This window comes from Apis florea, unplaced genomic scaffold (genome assembly GCF_048593485.1).
Source record: "Apis florea isolate Af1SG1 unplaced genomic scaffold, ASM4859348v1 contig_3772_pilon, whole genome shotgun sequence".
Classification (NCBI taxonomy): domain Eukaryota; kingdom Metazoa; phylum Arthropoda; class Insecta; order Hymenoptera; family Apidae; genus Apis; species Apis florea.
The window spans coordinates 4,130,985-4,149,884 of NW_028256845.1; the positions used below are offsets into that span (position 1 = coordinate 4,130,985).

The window sequence follows — 18,900 nt, forward strand, 5'->3', positions numbered from 1 at the left end:
CTCGTAAACGACCAAAAACTTTGGTTACCATTATAACAGTTACAAAACTGTTGCGAATAATTGTCGTGATACATTTTTAGAATGAGACATTTTTAGATCGCATTTAGAAAAATATGTCTAAGAGTTTTTTAATGTAGATTTTGTATTGAAACATTTCTAAAAGTTTCTACACATGCATAGAATCAATTATAATAAGTTATTAAAAATCATAGAAAGCAACACAATTCATATATTTTGAAATAATTTATAATTATTTTATTAAAAAACAATTCTATTATGAAGCTGTTTCTCAAGATATATTGTTGTTTTCTAATAATAATTACATAATTGAATGTATGTGATTATATAAGACTGCTTGAAACCTGATTAATTCGAGAAACGATTTGACCTTGTTCAATTATTATATGGTTTAATGGAAAAGTGTTGTCTCCATTTGTTTTTACAGTTTTTAGACTATTAACATTTATTAAGACTTAACATTGTTATTGTGCACGTTACATTCGTTGTATTAAAGGTTTTATATTACGGCATTCAGTACGTGTATCGTTGTATTCCATTTATCATATATAAAAGTTTTGAGAATTCATAATTTAATTACGATAAATATGCAAGGGCTTTACAACAGATTTATCTCTATAAAAATATAATTATCAATGTGTTCACATTATGTGACTTCGAGTCGAGTATTCGAAAGAAATGTATAGTTTATCAATATAATAAATGATACAGCTAGAGTACCTATTTATGTCTGTTACAATGTATGTGATCGCTTGAAATAAAAATTTGACATCAATATTAAACGAATATTTTTGACTTTCTATTAATGATTTTTATAATGAAAATATCATTTCGTTATTTAGCGTGTAATAAGTATTTTTCACAATATTTAAAACGTATTCTCTTATTGCTATTAACAGAAATATTTATAATATATTATTAAAAAAGAAAAATAATAATTGAAAAATCTCATTTAAGTATTTAGTTTGTAAATATATTTATCTGTAGATATAGTGCTAATATAGTTGATATATTGCTCTTAATTTACAAACTAATCACAGAGTTTCATAAAGGAAAATAGTAATATGATTATTATTCGATAGTAAATGCAATTTGATATTAAATTCCTTGATGTATATGCTTGTTACTACATACACTTAAAAGATATGTATAATTCTTATTATATATTTATAGAGTATTTGATAGTAAATGCTTCATTGTTCCTCAACTTTGTGTCTAGCTTTTTCTAGTATTTGTTTTAATTCCGATGTTCGAGAACTCTTCGTCTATAAATAAGGAAAGATAAGAAAATTAAATTTCCATGCTTAAAATATTTCATTTTTGTTATTTACCTTGTTTTCATTTCGTGCTAATGAAATTTGATTGAAAAGTTTAGCACCTTCCGCGATACCAAAATATTGTTCCAATTGTCGTTTTGTTAAATCAAATACTTCTGAACCAGCCATGTCTCTTAATTGTTTACAAATTCTAAAAAATTTAAATTTAAATTTAAATTTAAAAATTTTCAAATTAAATTTTTTCTTTTGAATTTGCATAAGAAATACTTTTCTGAATATCCTTTAAACGTAAGCCAATTTTGCACTTCTCTAGGAGTGGAATATTGATCCAAGACAGGCTCACGATCCATACTCTTGCCATAATCTTTCTTCTCACGAAATATCATTAATACCTGTTTCAGTTCCTCTTGCACTTGTTTCTCAGTTTTTAGCTCTAAAAAAAATAACACATCATGCATTAAACAACTTTGGGCATTATAAAACTGTATATTACATTACCGCTAATTGTATGATTACTCTTCAATGTAACTGATTTGCATGAATTAGTCGAAGAAACAGATATCTGACTCTCTAAAGGAGGCAGTGGAGGTGGTGGTGGAGTAATTGTTAATGTTAATGATGATGACGACATTTCCTTCGCGATTTCTTCACGTACGTCCGGAGGTGGTGCATGAATTTCAACCACCTCCGTCACTTCATTGGATTTTAGTTTCTGATCTCCATTGATAGACGTTTTTTCATTGATGTTAGGTTTAATCGCAAATGTTACTTTGTTACTACCAATAGACGTCGTTTCTTCGTTAGATTCATCTGCAATATAATTAATATTGACAATATTATTAATAATCAATGCTATATATATATATTGGAAATATACATATACAAAAATATACATATTAAAATGCTTAATTTTACAGACATTAAGACATCTATTTAAACGGACTTACCCCAACATTTTTGAAGATTAAAATCACTAAACACTTTTTCAATAGACGATCACATTAAGAAGCATACTTTAAGCAAATGCAACGAATGATGCACCAACGAATTTACAAATACAGTTTATTGTTCAACCAACGATTTTAAATATTTAAAATAGGACGAGTATACTTATGCATAAAGACAAGTACAATCTGTAACCGAGTATATTTATTAATCAAGTGATGTACATAAATTACAGTGCAACAAAAATATTGGACGGATCGTAATTCCCATTCCATGGACACAAAACAGATAAAAGAGTTGAAAAAGAAGAAAAAATAGATTTCGCTCGATCAAGAAGTATATATAAAATTATAGATTACGTGATCGTGCATCATATTTTTACTATTAATTGCAAAGTGTCCCTCGTGGAAGAATTTCACGATTTATATTGCTCGCACGGTGGTAGATTATCGCAATACAATTACAAGAATAACTCTAAAGAGATTAAAAGTGCGAAGAAGAATTTAGGAGATCCAATTTGTAAACATCGTTGAACATGTTTCCTGTAATACAATATCTCATTTTAACCCCTTAGATAGACTAGTTAGTATCGTATCATCGAGAATGGCTCTATCATTGATTTCTGTGTATAAATAATCCGGTCGTTCGAGAACGAATCGATAGTGCTTGCGTTAATTGCATGTAATTGTTTATAGCTCTCGATTATCTATACCACAAAACTTTGCGCAATAAAAAAGTAACGTGAACGTGTTCGTTGATACGCAGAGTTCGCTCGATGCTTTTTACTCTCTTTCTCTAATTATTACGGCGCTGGAAAATTAACTATGACGGATAAATGTGCAAGAGCCAATGTCGAGTTACTTATTTCAAATCAACTTATACATTCTTGGAATCAAGCATTTGAATTATGTATTATTAGAGCATAAAGTAGTAGCAAAACAACTTGTCACAATAGAAAGAAATCTTAGAAAGAAGAGTAACTCAACTTTGGCAAGCGAGAAAAACTTTATACAGTCGAGTGATGTTGCGATTGTAAAATTGCAATAATGTCCCATACTTTATCTATATTATATTTAAAAATGCGAAAATGTCGCATCGCTCGTTTGTATTCACTTTTCAATAATATAAATCAACAGTCGCGGGATTTCTCGGTATATCTCGCAATAAAGATAATAAAAATTAAGTTATTTTCTAATATTCTTTCTCTCTCTTTCTCTCTCTCTTTCTCTCTTTCATCGTATGCGATTGTATTATGTCGCCGTTTCTAGAATTCAATTTTTCTTATCTGACGATTCATAAAAGAGGAATCACAAAAATTCAACAATTCTTCTTCCTCGATGTTTCATGTTTATATTTGTACAAGCTTATTCACACTGATGCATACAGACACATGCAACGTCACGTAAATAGAAGCATCGAGAGAAAGATTTTTGTACCGATGATTAAAGCCATTGATAAAGAAAAAAAGAATGAATCACAATGTTGATGAATAAGAATCATAAGAAAGTATCTGATATTGATTCAACGAAATTTTTTGTTATTACCGAAGGAAGATATAATTTTTATCAACAGCTTTAATTCAACAGACAAGCTTTTTCTTACAGTGAAGCCGAATATTTGATAATAATGGACGGACACAATGACTTCACCACGATCTCTCCAACGGAAACGCACGAATGTTGCATTTATAATTTTTACCAGTTCAATATGTTAACTTCACGCTTTTACGTTACAATATTTTTAATATAAAACTATACATGTTATTCTTTGTTTTTTTTCTTCTGTTAAGTATATATAGGTGTATATATAAGTATATATATATATATATACTAAGATTTGGTTAGTCGATAAATATAAAAAATATGATAGTCATTCTTATAATCACTATAAAGAAAAAAAGGTACGATATTAAGATAAACTCGAACACTTCTGATTGACTGTTATATGAGTTATATGTTTTAAACAAATATAAAGAATAAGAATTGATTTGCAACTTATTCATAAAATATCAAATTATTTTGTTCGTTGAATTTAATAATAATAAAATATGTTCCATTCTATTTCCTGAGTTGCAATTTTATTTTTGATTGCAAACTTGTATTTGATAAAACATCGCCTTATCGTTAATTGGTTTAAAGGCTTCAGAGAAGAAAAAAAGAACTAATATCTAATGCATCGCGATGAGTTTTTCTCAAAGTTCTTCCCAATATTCTTGAATCAAAGTCATTAATATAAATTATAAAAAGAAAACTTTGGGTAAGATCGAAGAACTTGAAAAACCAACGCATTTTATAACAAATATAATTTCTCTACTTTGCTTTATTGCAATAATTGTTGGTGGATTCGATCTAGATATTACTCTCTTCTTCATATTTATATAATATATACAAGTAGAAAAAACACAGTATTCATTAAAAAGAAAAAAAAAATTGAAGATCAAAGAACGCTTAGAAAAGAAAACGTACAAGGATTGAAGACACAATATGCTGTGGTGCTAATATATGTTGAATTATTGATCATTTTCATAACAAGCTTTATCTCATAATCGAAACCATCAAGAAATATATCTTAAATAGTTTCAATCATATAAACACGAATCGTGAAAACTTCAAGCACTTTGATTGCATTGCTACTTTAATTAATAGTCTATTCTGTCAAGTTTTCTGATATCAGCGACCACAACTTAAAAGTTATCCTATTGATTCGATTCCTCTCCGATCCCTCAAGCAACGTACAAAACTAAACAATTCTGAATCACTAGATAGCTTAAAAATACCGGAATTCACCTTTTTTCCCAAGTCTTTCTTTTCTCACCCAATCTGCAGGTGCGGGAGGTGGAATCGCATGCGTTCGATGAGTGGCTTCAGGTCCTGGACTTGTGCTGGTTCTTTCGATTTCAGAATCCTAAAATTTTAAATAATCTTTATTGTAAAATAATATTTTAATGAAGATGATTTCAGTGAAGATAGCTAAAGATAAATTAGTTCACAAATAATTATCAGAATCAATAGCTATTGTTATAGTCAATGACACAGTTTCACAGTAATTACCGTTCCTTCAATCAAATCTTTGCAATCATCTTTACATAATTATTTTTCTTTAAGGCAGACGAAGGTTCTAGAAGGCATTCAAGCAGTGACTCTCACCTCGTAATTATAGCCGTGCCCCTGCCGCGGGTATCGACTCGTGTACAAAGGATTGTTGAAAACATCGTTGTCGTTAGAATGGGAAGGATTGTGAGGTGTGACAATAGTGTGTGGCACGTGCGCAACCTGGCCTCTGGAATTTCTTGCCTTCCACCATTTCCTGCTATCATCGAGAATCTCTAGGTATTCACCTCTAACAACTGTCAATTCTTTATCGTTGTTTGCCGTCCTCGGATAAGTAACTTGCACGATTTTCGCATGTCTAGCCACTAAGTCGTCTAACCAAGCTTCCTGAGCTCTTTCCATGCCGGCAGTTCTCGGTGTTCTTTCGATCGAATCTACGGATATGTCGCTATGCGCTCTCGTTTGATCGACCACTCTTTCTTCTCTACCGTACAACTCTGAACCGGTACCGTAATTTCTATCAAAATATTCGTTACCGGCACGCTCTTCTCTGCTCTCGTACTCTAAATAATCGCTGCTGTAATGAGATTCGTCAACTTCTCGATGATTATAGTACGAATCGTTCTGTTGTTCAGGGAGCTCGTCCCTCTTCTGTTTGTCTGCGTTCAATAACGAAGCAAGATGATCGTGGTCTCTGTCTTCTGGTATTGGATACTCAGGGGACCAACCATCCATGAAGATAGGGTGATAGGGGGGAACGTGACCTTTCCATTGATCGCGTGGTATTAACCACGTATCGCCCAACGAATGCCAAAGCTCCGTCTCTTTACTTGTGACGCAGTTAATCAACAAATTTACCGCTTCTCTAGTCAATAACGGCGATACAACTTTGCTTGGCAAGTTAGGGTCATAATTAGTATCGTGAGACGCGTCCACGATCAAAGCAAGCGGCGTAAAGAGAAAATGCACTAGTTCAGGAGCGTTGGGGTCGTGAATATGAGCCTTCAACTTAGCCAGCAAATTAAACGACAGCTTAAATTTTTGAAAGATATCGATGAATTCCATCTCTGGTGGTGGTTTGGCTCTCATTGTCAGCATCCCGTCACCGAGATTTCTTTTCTTCGACTTTCGATTGCGCCTTCGACGTTCCAATTCTTTAGAAGCGGCCGCCGCATATTGCAGACGCGCGATAAATTTTTCAATATCGTCGAAACAATGATTCAGGATCGTCACGTCGCGTTCATACTTTTCGGAAGATGTCGAGGACACTTCGTCATTGTTCTCCTCGCGAGATATATCATTTTGATTATCGGCTGTGTTTCGAAAAAAAGAGATAATAAATTATTCCATCTTATAGATTTATATTTCACAAAATATTCAAATAAAAAAAGATGGATTAAAGAGAAAAGATACGAAAGAACCATACCATTGTTAGCACTAAATGCAGATACTTGTTCTCGGACATTAACCCCGTTTAAGGGTGGTTCTGGCGGTGGTAAAGTAGGAGGCGGTGGAATACGTCCTCTTGGACCTCTTGGCGAACCACCGGGTACCAATTTACCCATTTGCAACATCTTCAGATCCTCGACGAGATCTTGTGCCGAGACACTTTGACACTGGAATATATGCATTTCTGCCCGTTGACCGGAACCACTGTCATCCGCCACTGTGAAGACGAGAATGTTGTTATACATCTCCATAGGATCCCTCGACGTGAACGCGGTCGGTTCCTGTATCAACGAGGCTGGGAAACGCTCCATGACGGCCTGCATACGAATTTATCAACGATGCATTAAGTGAAATTGCCTTAAATTGTACGCAATGTAATTTCACAAATGTTCCACTTCGTATTTGATCGTTCGCTATAAATATCATAAGCTACGTTTCTTTTCTCTTTTTTAAGAGAAAAGAAAGAAAGAAACAGAAAAAAAGAATTCGTGCAGAATTTCTCTACGTGTATTCGAAAGAGGATCTTTACCCCTGTCTCATTGTCCATAATCAGCACCCAGTTCCGTTCCAGACGGAGCTGCATCTTTTGGCTCCAAATGCCGTTACTCTTCTCCAATTGCAAAAGTCGCCGCATACCGTCCGCTGGATAAACAATACCGGTTTCCTTCGTGACCGTGAACGTGGCCAAATGCTCCATCATGTATGTCGGCTCGGAACTACTCACACGGCCACCAGATGTGCTCGACGGACCACTCGATCCTCCATCTATATACATTAATTAATTTATTAATAATAATTGATCGTCAATCAAACGTTTTGGTTAATATTATAATAAATTATGAATGTTCAAGTCCGACATATACAAAACGCAAAACAAAATTACAATAATTAAGATAATCTATTAACAAGAATCATTCCAATTGTCATTCCATTCTGTTGTTATTAATGAAAAAAAGATTCAATAGTGTTGTGTTATTGTTACCTTTATTATAGGTGGAAGGACTATGTCCACTATTGTAATACGGCATTGTGATCAGATAATCGTTCACCCTTTATCTGTAACAAACAACAGGGATCCCAACTTGAACAAATTTTTACGATTTCAATTCTATTTTAATTTTATAAGTTCGACAAAAATATCTTATGCTTGTGTTGAAAAATCATAAATCATAAATTGCTTTTAACGCGATTTTTTATTAGTCAATTCGCTAAGAAACAAAGACGACAATCATAGAGGTTCGTTAGGCGTATAGATTTAATAACTTAATGATGGAGACGGGCGATACTCGCACGTCGCGTATCGTATCCGGCTACCGGGTCATGAGGACCATACTTGGCGGCACGAAAGCCTGCTTGTAACCAAAGTGAAATTCCAATGAGCCTAATTCGCTCGCCAGACATGTCGAGAATTCCTTTTGCGTTCCTTCCATTTATCGAGCCTCAGCGTCCGAAGGTGAGATCCCGCGGATACAATGGGTCAATAAATATTATTCATTGACAAACACTTTTACAGAAATACGCTTCACGGATCGTGTGGCGCCAAGGGTCATACATAAAAACGAAAATATCGATATGTATTGAAAAATTCAAGAAAAGATTAAGAAGATGATTAATAAGGTAAAGTAGAAAAGATTTTTCATTTTAAGAAATCTTTTCGCTACTCTTCCCCTTCGTATATAATTTTTGTCGTTCTCTTTTTACATTCAAATTATATAAAATTATATATGATTTCTAATCATATACAACAAAATTTACATGAATTTTATAGTCAAGATTTTACTATCGCGTCTAGTTTTGTTTCTATTTTTTGATAAATATTCCCAACATTTTGTTATTATTCTATTATATGTATTATCTTATACTAATTTTCTAAATATACGTTGTACAAAATATTTCGTATATTCTTATTAATCAAATAAAATAATAGTGGCAAAGAAAGAAATTATAAAAATGATTTATTTTTTGCATAGTTATATGCAAGGAATGTGAAATTTTGAATTTGCTCCAAGAGAAATTTATTTGATTTGACGCCTCGTTACACGAGTGCGAACGTTTCGCATCCATACGGGTACAAGCAGGAAGTTTCAACCAGGTATAAAAGCTCCTATCGATGCAAGTCTGACAGGATATTTCCTTCTTTTTAGGTTGTAAATTTTCTAACAGGAGAGATGTTTACTTTTCAAGGCATCGTTCGATAAAATTCACATCAAAATGTTGAATAATGAAATATTTTAACGATCCATTTGACAAAATAGGACAGTTATTCGTAAAAGGCAACTAGAAGAATCATAGAAGATATTTAATCGTTATACGATGTGGATGGCGTATAAATTCCTCACGTGCCTTTCCACATGTGAGAAACGTGCTTGTTTTAGGTCGCATGATTTATACCAGGTAATCAGTAAGAATATTGAATCGTACTAATGTCTAGACTAATAGTATAGTTTGTGAATTATCTTGTGTAATCGTGACTTACTGTTGTTTTCCATCGTTCTTTATATATATATATTTTTAAAGATCTTTTTTTAGATATCGAAATAATATAAAAAAAAATATATATTAAAATATAGATAAAAATTCTTACATTAATATAAATTAATAGATAAATTAATATTTCATCCTTTTTTAAATAAAAATCATATTTTTTTAATGGATTCTATAATTTTATAAGATTAATCTCAAAATAATTTTAAAGTTTAGTTAATAAATAGAGATAGTATTTCTTTAAAATTGTCATTAAAATTAAAATTAAAAAAAAGACTATAGTTTTCGTTTCTAATTTACTCATTAATCAGATTTTCAGATGCTTGGAAATCTGATAATCAATAATTACATTTTCAAATGTTAAATCAGATAAGAAGAGACTTCGATCAAAGAGAACGAAGGATCGAGACATGGCTGATCGATCAGGTGTATATATACCAAATATAAAGTGTACACCCGGTCTTTCCAGTTTTTCTCTCTCTTTGAACGTAATGAAACTATGGTAAAAGTAGCGAGAAGGTAATTAATATTCGAAATCTGAATGTGGAAACGACGCCCGGTTCCTACCGGGTGGATAAACGTTCGTCTGTTCGGTGAATGCTTTCACTGTGCGTGTTTGCTGTTGGGATTAAGCATGTTGAGAATCCGCATAACGGAAAAGAGCATTGTTACACGCTCTTATCAAGTGTAACGTTATTTATCTAATCCCTAAAAGTTGAAGATCTGCAAATAACATAAAAAAAAAAAAAAAAAAAAAAGATTTGTTTTTATCCCATCCTTATTTTTATTATTTTCTTATATCCATATATTTTTATCGAATAAATTATTTATAAATTCAAATTGCTTACTAATTTTTACTTGTATTTCGAACAATTCTTAACCTCGTTAAATTTTAAACGAATATATTCACATATTATAAATTATAGTCGGAATCGCGATCTAAATAAGAATACTGAAAACGAGTGTGAAACCTACCTAGTTGAAGAACGAGGACGTTTTGTTTAATGGTCCAATTTCATTTCAAACGTATATAATTTTACGTGTGGACGGATTTGGGTCGTAGAATTATATCGCGATCAGTTAATGGCGTTGCGTAACGTGAGATACGTGACTGGATAAAAATTGATTGTATCATCGACGGTGGGAACGTTTGTCGGGTTTCCTCGAGATCGAGACTCTCCTTCCATTTCTTTTATTTTATTATATTTCTTTTTTTAATTCTTCGTTTCTATTTTTTCCTATGCTAAAATTTTTTTATATATCTTTTTCAGTGCATGAACGACGATTTGATAAATCTATCTTGCCTAAGCATCTTCATTAAGAGACATGAAACAATATTTTTCGCGCATGATTGTTGTTACCACAATGAATATATGCACATATGACTATAATATGCTCGATGAAGCAGCGCAAGCGCAAGGTGATTCGATATATCGACGATTCGAGTTGATTATAGGCTCGATTTAGAGCCCCCGAGCATAGGAACGATGAAGCAATTCTCCTGTTAGAGTCGTAACAGCGGTGTAAAAGTGTCGTAACAACGACCTAATAGCAATCATGTTGAAAAGGGAAGGGAAAAGGAAGGAAGGTGAGTGTGGGTTTCGTTTATAAATCTTAGAATTGAAGGTGTGTATATATATATATATATGTATACACATATTTCAATGCATTTCGAGACCACAATCCGGTCGTTCTTTAATGACATTTCGAATTCCAGATTTCTATTGATTTTTATTCAAATTCGCTACTTTATATTTAGCAATAGAAAATATTCTGAAATTCTTGAATATTTGAATTTTTTTATAAAGATCTTGAAAATTTTTCGTGAAAGAAAAAACTAATAATAAGCTGGAAGAAAAGAATATAATATATAATATGTAAAATTTAAAAGAAAATATAAAACTTTTTTGAGTTATATATCTTGAATTATTACCGTTTTTTATAGCAAAATTCTTCTTCGTGGGAAATAAATTTGTAATAGTACATAAAGAATATTCTAATCTGTCTTCAAGTAATTTAACTTGAAGAAAATTTATAATTTTGTAGAATGCAAAGAATTTTAAATAATTATGAATGAAAAAATATAATTAGAAGAAAACTAACGGTTTTTTGAAGAAATAAAATTTGATAATTCAATGATACTCCTTATGAAAATATTCATTAAAAATTAAAAGTATGGAGCCAAAATATAATTTCAAAAAAGATTATTATTAATAATCTTAATAAAATACATAATAAAATTCTCGATTCCTATTAAAAATGTTAATAATTTATGAAGCAAGTAAGTATTTATGGACCGAAAAATAGAAAATAAAGTGTTCTATCTACAATTTACTCAATATTAACGATCATTTATCACGATTAAGGATAGACAACAAGATTCCATTGATGTTGGTTTTGCTAAGGATCTTAGCAATAGAAATGGAAATTCTTATCGCTGTTCGTGACTGTGGATTAAATTATGTAAATTTCCGGGTGTGTCAGTGATGGTCGATCAAAAAAAGAAAGTAAAAATTCACTGATCAGGTACTCCTTTAAAATTCGAATGCCATTGCAATTGATATACGAATAAGGGATAAGAAAAGATAAGAAAAGCATGTTATGAGACTTGGACATTTACGATTCTGTGACAAGTATACAAGTATAATTGCTTATGGATGTGGACACGCCCTAAAAGAAAAATTCATCCCAGGAATGCGCTGAAGTAATCATGTCCTTGACCGTACTTGACGGAAATGGCATTCAACCTTCTGATACCTTCTTCTTCGTTGTCTAAGATGGAATTCTACCGTAAGGCAGTCGTATTCTAGGTGAACGCCATGTTTGGAACATTTATCTGATAATTGTCTAACGAAAATATCGGAAATAATTTTGAAAAAGAATGTATTAAAAGTTTAATTTGAAGAAGGAATATTGGATGCTTAGATAGAAATTAATTAAATTTTTTATTATAAATAATAATGCATCCTAATATAATTGAAAAAATAATTTTTTTTAATATAATTGTTACAATAATTACTATGATCATTCGTCGAATTGATGTAATATATTTTTAAATAAATCAAATATTTATGAAAGATAATGAAATGATCATCTGATGATTTAATTTAGATTACAAAACATCTAATTTTCAAATCAGTTTTCAAAAATACTTTCAAAGATTAATGAACAATACAGGATCATAATAGATCACATATGTACATATTAAAATAAATTATCCATCTCGCTTTTATACTCTTAGATTAAGGTTTTTATACATTTTTCACATTTTCCAAGCTGTATACACAATCAAATATACAATTTGTATTGTAATGCAACAAAATTATGCAAAAATATTATTTGTCTAATTTGGAAATGAGCATGCACGATGTAAACTGATTTGCAGTGCGAAGTCCAAATGACACGGGAAAGGGACGGAAAGTCCTGACATTCTCGCGTTTTCTTCTCGAGTACATACTTGTGCGCGCGCACAAGGTAATCGCATCTCTCTGGTTGCATACCGTGGGGCGAATTCTCGATGGCGTATAGTCAGCACCATAAAACTCGATTCCATAAAAATGACGCGATAAAATTGTTTGAAATTAATTTACGATTGTCATATAAGAACAGTGTCACGTGATTGATCAAGAAAGAGTGGAAGTTGGAAAATTCAAGCTATAAAAGCTGTTTTCTACTACGACATTTCTCTTTTTTTCGCATCAAAGTAGTAATGTAATACATGTTATCTTTTAGGTTAGAATTAAAGTTTGAGCACACGAAAAAGGAAAAAAATTTATGTTGTCGTTAATATTTGTTAGTGTAAAGTTACAAGCAGCATTATTCATGTCAAAATTCACGTCTTCCCGATTTATCATAGCATGAACAACAAATACTTTATTCGCATTCCCTTCATACGCCAGTTCGTGGAATATCGTAGTGAAGGTTGCTCATTTTTAAGGAATTAAAATCATTTCAGATTCTGTGAGATAATAAAATATGATTAAGATTGGATAATGAAAAAAAAAGTATGTATGGAAATTATGTATTATGTATTATGTATAATATATATTTAGTTGCTTTAATATTTGTTATCAATTTCTTAAATAATTTTTTTAAAATTATAGAGATAAATATTGAATATACATATAAAGTTATTGGAAGAAGAAAATGAATAGATTCTTATGAATGAAAAAAAAAAAAAAAAAATAGATATGAAATATTCTAATAAAATAAATATAGTTAAAAATTTCCTTAAAGAATTATTTTTTAATCATTTTATATATGATAATGAAAAAAATTAATTGTTATGTATATAATAAATATGAATGATGCAAAATAATTAAAAAGCGCAAAACATTTTACCAAAAATTCAAAACGTATTTAATGTAAGTATTTTATATTGTTACATTAACTATTAACTACAATAAATGAAATATTTGTTACATAACCTATAAAATCAAAATAAATTAAATTAATTTAATGAAACTTTAAAAAGTAATATTTAATAATATTATCTTTATTCCAATCACAATCTAATAATAGATTAATGAAAAAAAAATTCATAAAAAATTCATAAAATTTCTATCAATGGAATTCGTCATCTCATATCCATGGAGGATCGAAATAAGTTGGAAATAATCGAAGCTTTTGAAAAAATACCAATTTGTAAAGGCACGATAGATAAACGTTTGTTGAAAGTAAACATATCGCGGACGTACTGTAGTACGAGTATTAAAAAAGTGGAAAGAAAGTTGCCAATGTGCCTCGCATACCTACTGATCCGCCGGTCGCGAACAAGTTTTACAGTGAATGGACCGAGCGAATGAACTTTTCACTTACTTGCATCCATAGCTTAAAAGATTAATCTCGATTAATCGATATCTAATCCTAATTCAATTATTTAATAATATTTGATTATCAAAATTTTCTACACTATTATGAAAGAACTACTATAAATTATATTCTCAATAACGATTAAAAATAATATTCTTATATATGCGTGTTATCAAGAACAGAATTTTTAAATAACTTTCAAACATTTTACATTGTCTTTCTAAATCAAAAAAATAATTAAATTGCGACTACATTTGCTTATTGATAATATTATAATGTATCATAATAATCAAAAAAATTATATTCGTGATTTCATTAAATTCAGCAACATCACATAAAAACTCATTTTATATGTGTATAATTATTTTTAATATATTTTTGTTTTCAATAAAAAAGAGATTATTTGTAATCATAGATAAATGATCATAGATAATTATAAAAAATTTATTATAAAAATTATTATAAAATTATTATTATTATTATTATTATTATAAAATAAATTTATTATAAAAATAGAAAATTATAAATCTATCTTATTTATGAATGAAAAATAATGTTCATAAACAATATTGTGTAAAGTTTAATTTTAAAAGATTGATATGTGATTAGTATTTCTTAGAAAATATTTAGTGTGTTCCGTTGCTCGTGAGTTGTAAAAGACTACATGAATGCGACTTTTTCTCAGAGTATCGAAGGTCATTCAATGCAATATCGATGCACGCAGAGTACGGTAAATATTTGCAATTTATGTCATGACACTCATAATGAACTACGTAGGTATTTCGTAGGTGTAATTTACAGGTGATTGCCATGTAGTCAGTATTAATCGACATCTTCAATGTTTCGTGTGTATCATTAAGAGATTAAAATTATCTTAATATTTCAAATTTAATATTTTTTAAATATTTTCACATATATTCAATTATTTGTAATTAATATTTTTTTTTTAATTTTATAAATATAAAATATAATTAGAATTATATACTTTAACCTATTGAAGCGAATTTATATTTATAAAAAAGAACATAAATTACATATTCATATTATTCACGAATGAAAACATAGAAGCTTGCGAAATAACTCCTGCAATTACATTGGCTACGTGATCGATTAAAAATTTTGTACGAGACAAGATATTTAACATAAATATAAATTAAAAACAATTGTTTTTAAAACTTGAAAACATTATCAATTAGCGATAAACAATATATTTACTTGAGTTGAGAGATTACCATTGAAAATGTCATAATCGAGGAACCTCCTTAAAATAATAAAAAAATATTTAATTTATTTCTTTCTTATTTTCATAATCTGATTCTATTATAATTTTGATAAACAAAAAATATATTAATTTATGTAAAATTATATTTAATATTTTATGTAAATTATTAATCTATTAAAAACATATCAAATGTTCAAAATTTGATTTTAAATTGAAAAGTAATTTAAAAAAAAAATTAAAACGATGCCAAAACAATGAATCATCACGATTGAACGTGACAGTGATAACGTGTTCAATATAATTTGATTGCACACGATGCATATTTGTGTAAAAAAATCATACATAGAGAATCAAAATCTATTAGTCTCCGTAATATTCGTGTACTTAATATTATGAAGCAATCATATTCTATATATTCACCGTGACTTCAAAGTGTCATTTGCATAAATATTTCTTTTAGCACAATAACTAAAACTTCAAATGAATTTATTGTCTCATATTAATATTATTTATCCGTATAATTTTACGGTAAAAATTTTTCAAGTTTTTATTTAATTCTCACAATTAAATATTTATAATAAAAATAAAATTGTATTTAATTTTTTCTCAGAGATATACTGTGGCCGAGTACAACGATCGAAAATTTTCATGAAATTAATTTCGTCAATTACAATACAAATAAATGCTAATTAAAAGAAATTCAATTATATTGTTGATAAGATTTTCTTTAAGAATGAAAATTTAAATTTGTATCGTAACAAAGCCACACAAATCATATATAGATATGTTCATGTGCGATTATCATCGAAGACGTACAGCAACAGGTGTGACCGCGACGGACGATTCTCCGCGGGGAGAAATCCACGTCGGTGTACTCGGTACAATGACTCCAGTCAAGAAATCATTTCCATAAATACCTTGACAGCAGCGTTTCACCGAGTCCGTTGAATCTCTGTTTTGGAGTTTGGGATCCTTATGAGACAAATCCGTATAAAAAAATCACAACTCACGCGATACGTAAATGCGTACGAAACAATTTCACACTGTACTTACTTACCTATATACAAATTTTCACAATATGCACATAAAGAGAAAAAGAAAGAGAAAGAGAAGAAGGAGAAGCTTTTGACAAAGAGCTACGTGCCGATCATGCTCGACTGGAAATATCTGAACGACTATCTGATTGCTCTTTGCTTGTTTGCTTCTTACCTGTTTTGCCCAAGTGCATTCCTGATTCAAACTTTCTCATTGGTTAAATCATACTTGCACAATATGGCGGTTAGATCTAACGGAATTAGATATTTCTTATGACTAATAAGATATTGTAATTAAAATACAATTGGCTGATTATAACAATAAAATAATTAATGTATTTATATAAATATTAATGTTTTGAATTATATAATAAAATAAATTAAAAATGAAAACTATAAAACAGAATTACCACAGTTATAAAAAAAAAAACTATGAAATGAAATAAATTTACAATTTAATAAAAAATAACAAATTTCCCTAATGATTTAAGAAATTAAAAATTACTTATTATAATTGATTATAAAGTATTTTAATTTTTTTCTTCTATCTTCATTATGAATTTTTGAAATATAGCAATAGAAAATATTTTCATATTCAACACATTTAATGAAATAAATAAATTTCAATGAATAAAATATAAATTAAAGAATAAAAGAAATTACGTATTATATATTATATATCATATATACATATAAATTCAATCATATGAAATTAATTAACTTGAAAAAAATATTTATATCAATAAAACTATTACAACACAAGAAAAATTTAAAAACTATATAGAATGAAAATATAAACTTATAATAATATTTTTGTTTTTAATTATAGATATTTATTAATGTTAAAATTAATGTTACATATTGAAATATTTAAATGCAAATCTAACAATAATTATATAAAAATATTTAATATAAATTTTTATGTTATTTCAATTTTAAGAAATGATTTTAGAGCATTCATTTGAATTATGAACTAATAAAATATAATTAAAGGCAAATTATAATTATCACAATTGAATAAAATTTAAACACTTCAAAATTTAAAATCAAAATATATTTTAAAATTATTCAGAAGAATTAATATTTTAAAAATATAATAAATATTTAATTAATTAATTTATTTGTTGTAAAAAGAATTTAAATTAAATAAATTATATTTCTATAAAGAGTTAATGAGTTTCATTTTAATGCTAATTATGTACATATATATATGTATGTATTATATTAAACATAAATACATAGATAATACTAAATTAAAGTTTATAATATTTATACATCATTTTCATAGTCTTTTGGATTTTTACGGTGCATTTTATGGTTTTCTTCAGTAGCCCATTCCATTATAACATAACTCATAAGGAAAACTGCAATATAAAATAAAATATTTCAATAAGTAACAATATACCATTAATTATAATATTTAATATACTATTATAATCTGTAAATCTGATAAATTATATATTTAATTAAATAAATAATGTAAGTTATATTATATAACTAACAAATTATATATTTAATCAAATAGTTAATAAAAAATTCTTACAAGGTCCAGCAGTTAAAATATATGATCTGAGACGTTTTATCATTCTACCAGTAGCTTCACCTACTCCAGCAAAAGCTCTTTGTTCATATGGACTAAGGCGAAAAAATGTAATACCACTTAGTTTTTTAAGATTTCCAAACTTTAATCCCATCTTCACAAAATTCTGGAAAAGAATTATATTAATGTTTTAGAATATAAAAAAAACATAACCAAAAAACAAAATAAGTATCAAAAAAATCATTATATAAATATAGAGATAGATAATTTATAAAAATCTATTTATAAAAAATAGATTTATTTATTTGAATTAATTATTAAATATTATGGTTATAAAATTATGTCAAAAAAAATAATTGTTTCCATGCAACTTACGTAATTTGTGTTCTTCGATGTGAAACGTTACAAATCTCGAGAGATTGTGAAGTAAGTACCACATTGCTAGATAGCGTGTTTTCTTATCTTATATGTAACAGCGGTAAATTTAAATTATATGATGTAAAAAAAATTTATATTACTTTTAATTTGTTAAAATAATAATTATAAATATTTGCATTAAAATTATACATTTAGTAATAATTTATATATTATTTTGATGGAAAAATTTATATGGAATATATGAGTATATGTATATGTATATATTTTTATTGATTTGATAAAATAATAATATTAATAAAATATTAATATTTTAAATTAATAATTTACTATGTAAATTAAAATAAAATTATATTTTGTAATTAATTTTAAATATATAAAATAATCACGATTTTTTTATTTGTTTATAAATCCATAAATCAAAAATTAATAATTAGTTTGATTATATAATAACAATATATATTAACATTTCATAGGGAATTTTCGTTTTTGTTCATCATTCATACTTATAATTTTAGTCTATGCTTTTTTTAATTTAAATATATTTTATCAAAAATATTATTATTAATGAATTGATTTTAATGTGTTTTTATATAAATTCTTAATTTTTTGTGTAAATAATTATTTATATATATTATTATATATATCTGATATTAATTTTATATAAAAAAAGTAAATGAAAAGCTAGTGATCC

The 18,900-nt window shown here is 28.4% G+C and overlaps 2 protein-coding genes and 3 long non-coding RNA genes across 5 annotated transcripts; 3 read left to right on the top strand and 2 right to left on the bottom strand.

The window, feature by feature from the left end:
• Positions 1-432: 432 nt before the first annotated feature.
• On the bottom strand, positions 433-16,434 carry LOC100865851 (epidermal growth factor receptor kinase substrate 8). The gene is made up of 10 exons (XM_003691394.4): positions 16,175-16,434; positions 7,722-7,795; positions 7,269-7,504; positions 6,717-7,056; positions 5,387-6,603; positions 5,027-5,144; positions 1,794-2,105; positions 1,563-1,728; positions 1,350-1,485; positions 433-1,283 (listed from the first exon to the last, which is right to left on the bottom strand). Exons 2-10 carry the CDS (start codon positions 7,765-7,767, stop codon positions 1,212-1,214), a joined length of 2,643 nt encoding a protein of 880 aa, XP_003691442.1. The 5' UTR covers positions 7,768-7,795; positions 16,175-16,434; the 3' UTR covers positions 433-1,211.
• LOC147656447 (uncharacterized) lies at positions 10,184-12,305 on the top strand. Its single transcript, XR_015294447.1, has 3 exons — positions 10,184-10,811; positions 11,169-11,504; positions 11,590-12,305. It is a non-coding gene; the product is annotated as an uncharacterized LOC147656447 (long non-coding RNA).
• LOC116413885 (uncharacterized) lies at positions 12,649-14,555 on the top strand. The gene is made up of 3 exons (XR_004224277.2): positions 12,649-13,227; positions 13,327-13,587; positions 13,745-14,555. It is a non-coding gene; the product is annotated as an uncharacterized LOC116413885 (long non-coding RNA).
• On the top strand, positions 15,506-16,774 carry LOC147656448 (uncharacterized). The gene is made up of 2 exons (XR_015294449.1): positions 15,506-15,785; positions 15,868-16,774. It is a non-coding gene; the product is annotated as an uncharacterized LOC147656448 (long non-coding RNA).
• A 673-nt stretch (positions 16,775-17,447) lies between these two features.
• On the bottom strand, positions 17,448-18,465 carry UQCR-Q (Ubiquinol-cytochrome c reductase ubiquinone-binding protein). The gene is made up of 3 exons (XM_086915219.1): positions 18,207-18,465; positions 17,835-17,997; positions 17,448-17,655 (listed from the first exon to the last, which is right to left on the bottom strand). The coding sequence occupies exons 2-3, from the start codon at positions 17,983-17,985 to the stop codon at positions 17,561-17,563; spliced, it is 246 nt and encodes an 81-aa protein (XP_086771345.1). The 5' UTR covers positions 17,986-17,997; positions 18,207-18,465; the 3' UTR covers positions 17,448-17,560.
• Positions 18,466-18,900: the final 435 nt, after the last annotated feature.

What these genes read in the sequence shown, in the direction of transcription:
- LOC100865851 (XM_003691394.4), bottom strand. Translation starts at nt 7,767, where the DNA reads ATGCCGTATTACAATAGTGGACATAGTCCTTCCACCTATAATAAAG. An exon ending in TCCTTCCACCTATAATAAAG is followed by an intron (nt 7,505 to 7,721) that starts GTAACAATAACA and finishes TAATGTATATAG; the next exon opens with ATGGAGGATCGAGTGGTCCG. An exon ending in TTTAAAGGATATTCAGAAAA is followed by an intron (nt 1,486 to 1,562) that starts GTATTTCTTATG and finishes TAAATTTTTTAG; the next exon opens with AATTTGTAAACAATTAAGAG.
- UQCR-Q (XM_086915219.1), bottom strand. Translation starts at nt 17,985, where the DNA reads ATGGGATTAAAGTTTGGAAATCTTAAAAAACTAAGTGGTATTACATTT. An exon ending in TATTTTAACTGCTGGACCTT is followed by an intron (nt 17,656 to 17,834) that starts GTAAGAATTTTT and finishes TTTATATTGCAG; the next exon opens with TTTTCCTTATGAGTTATGTT.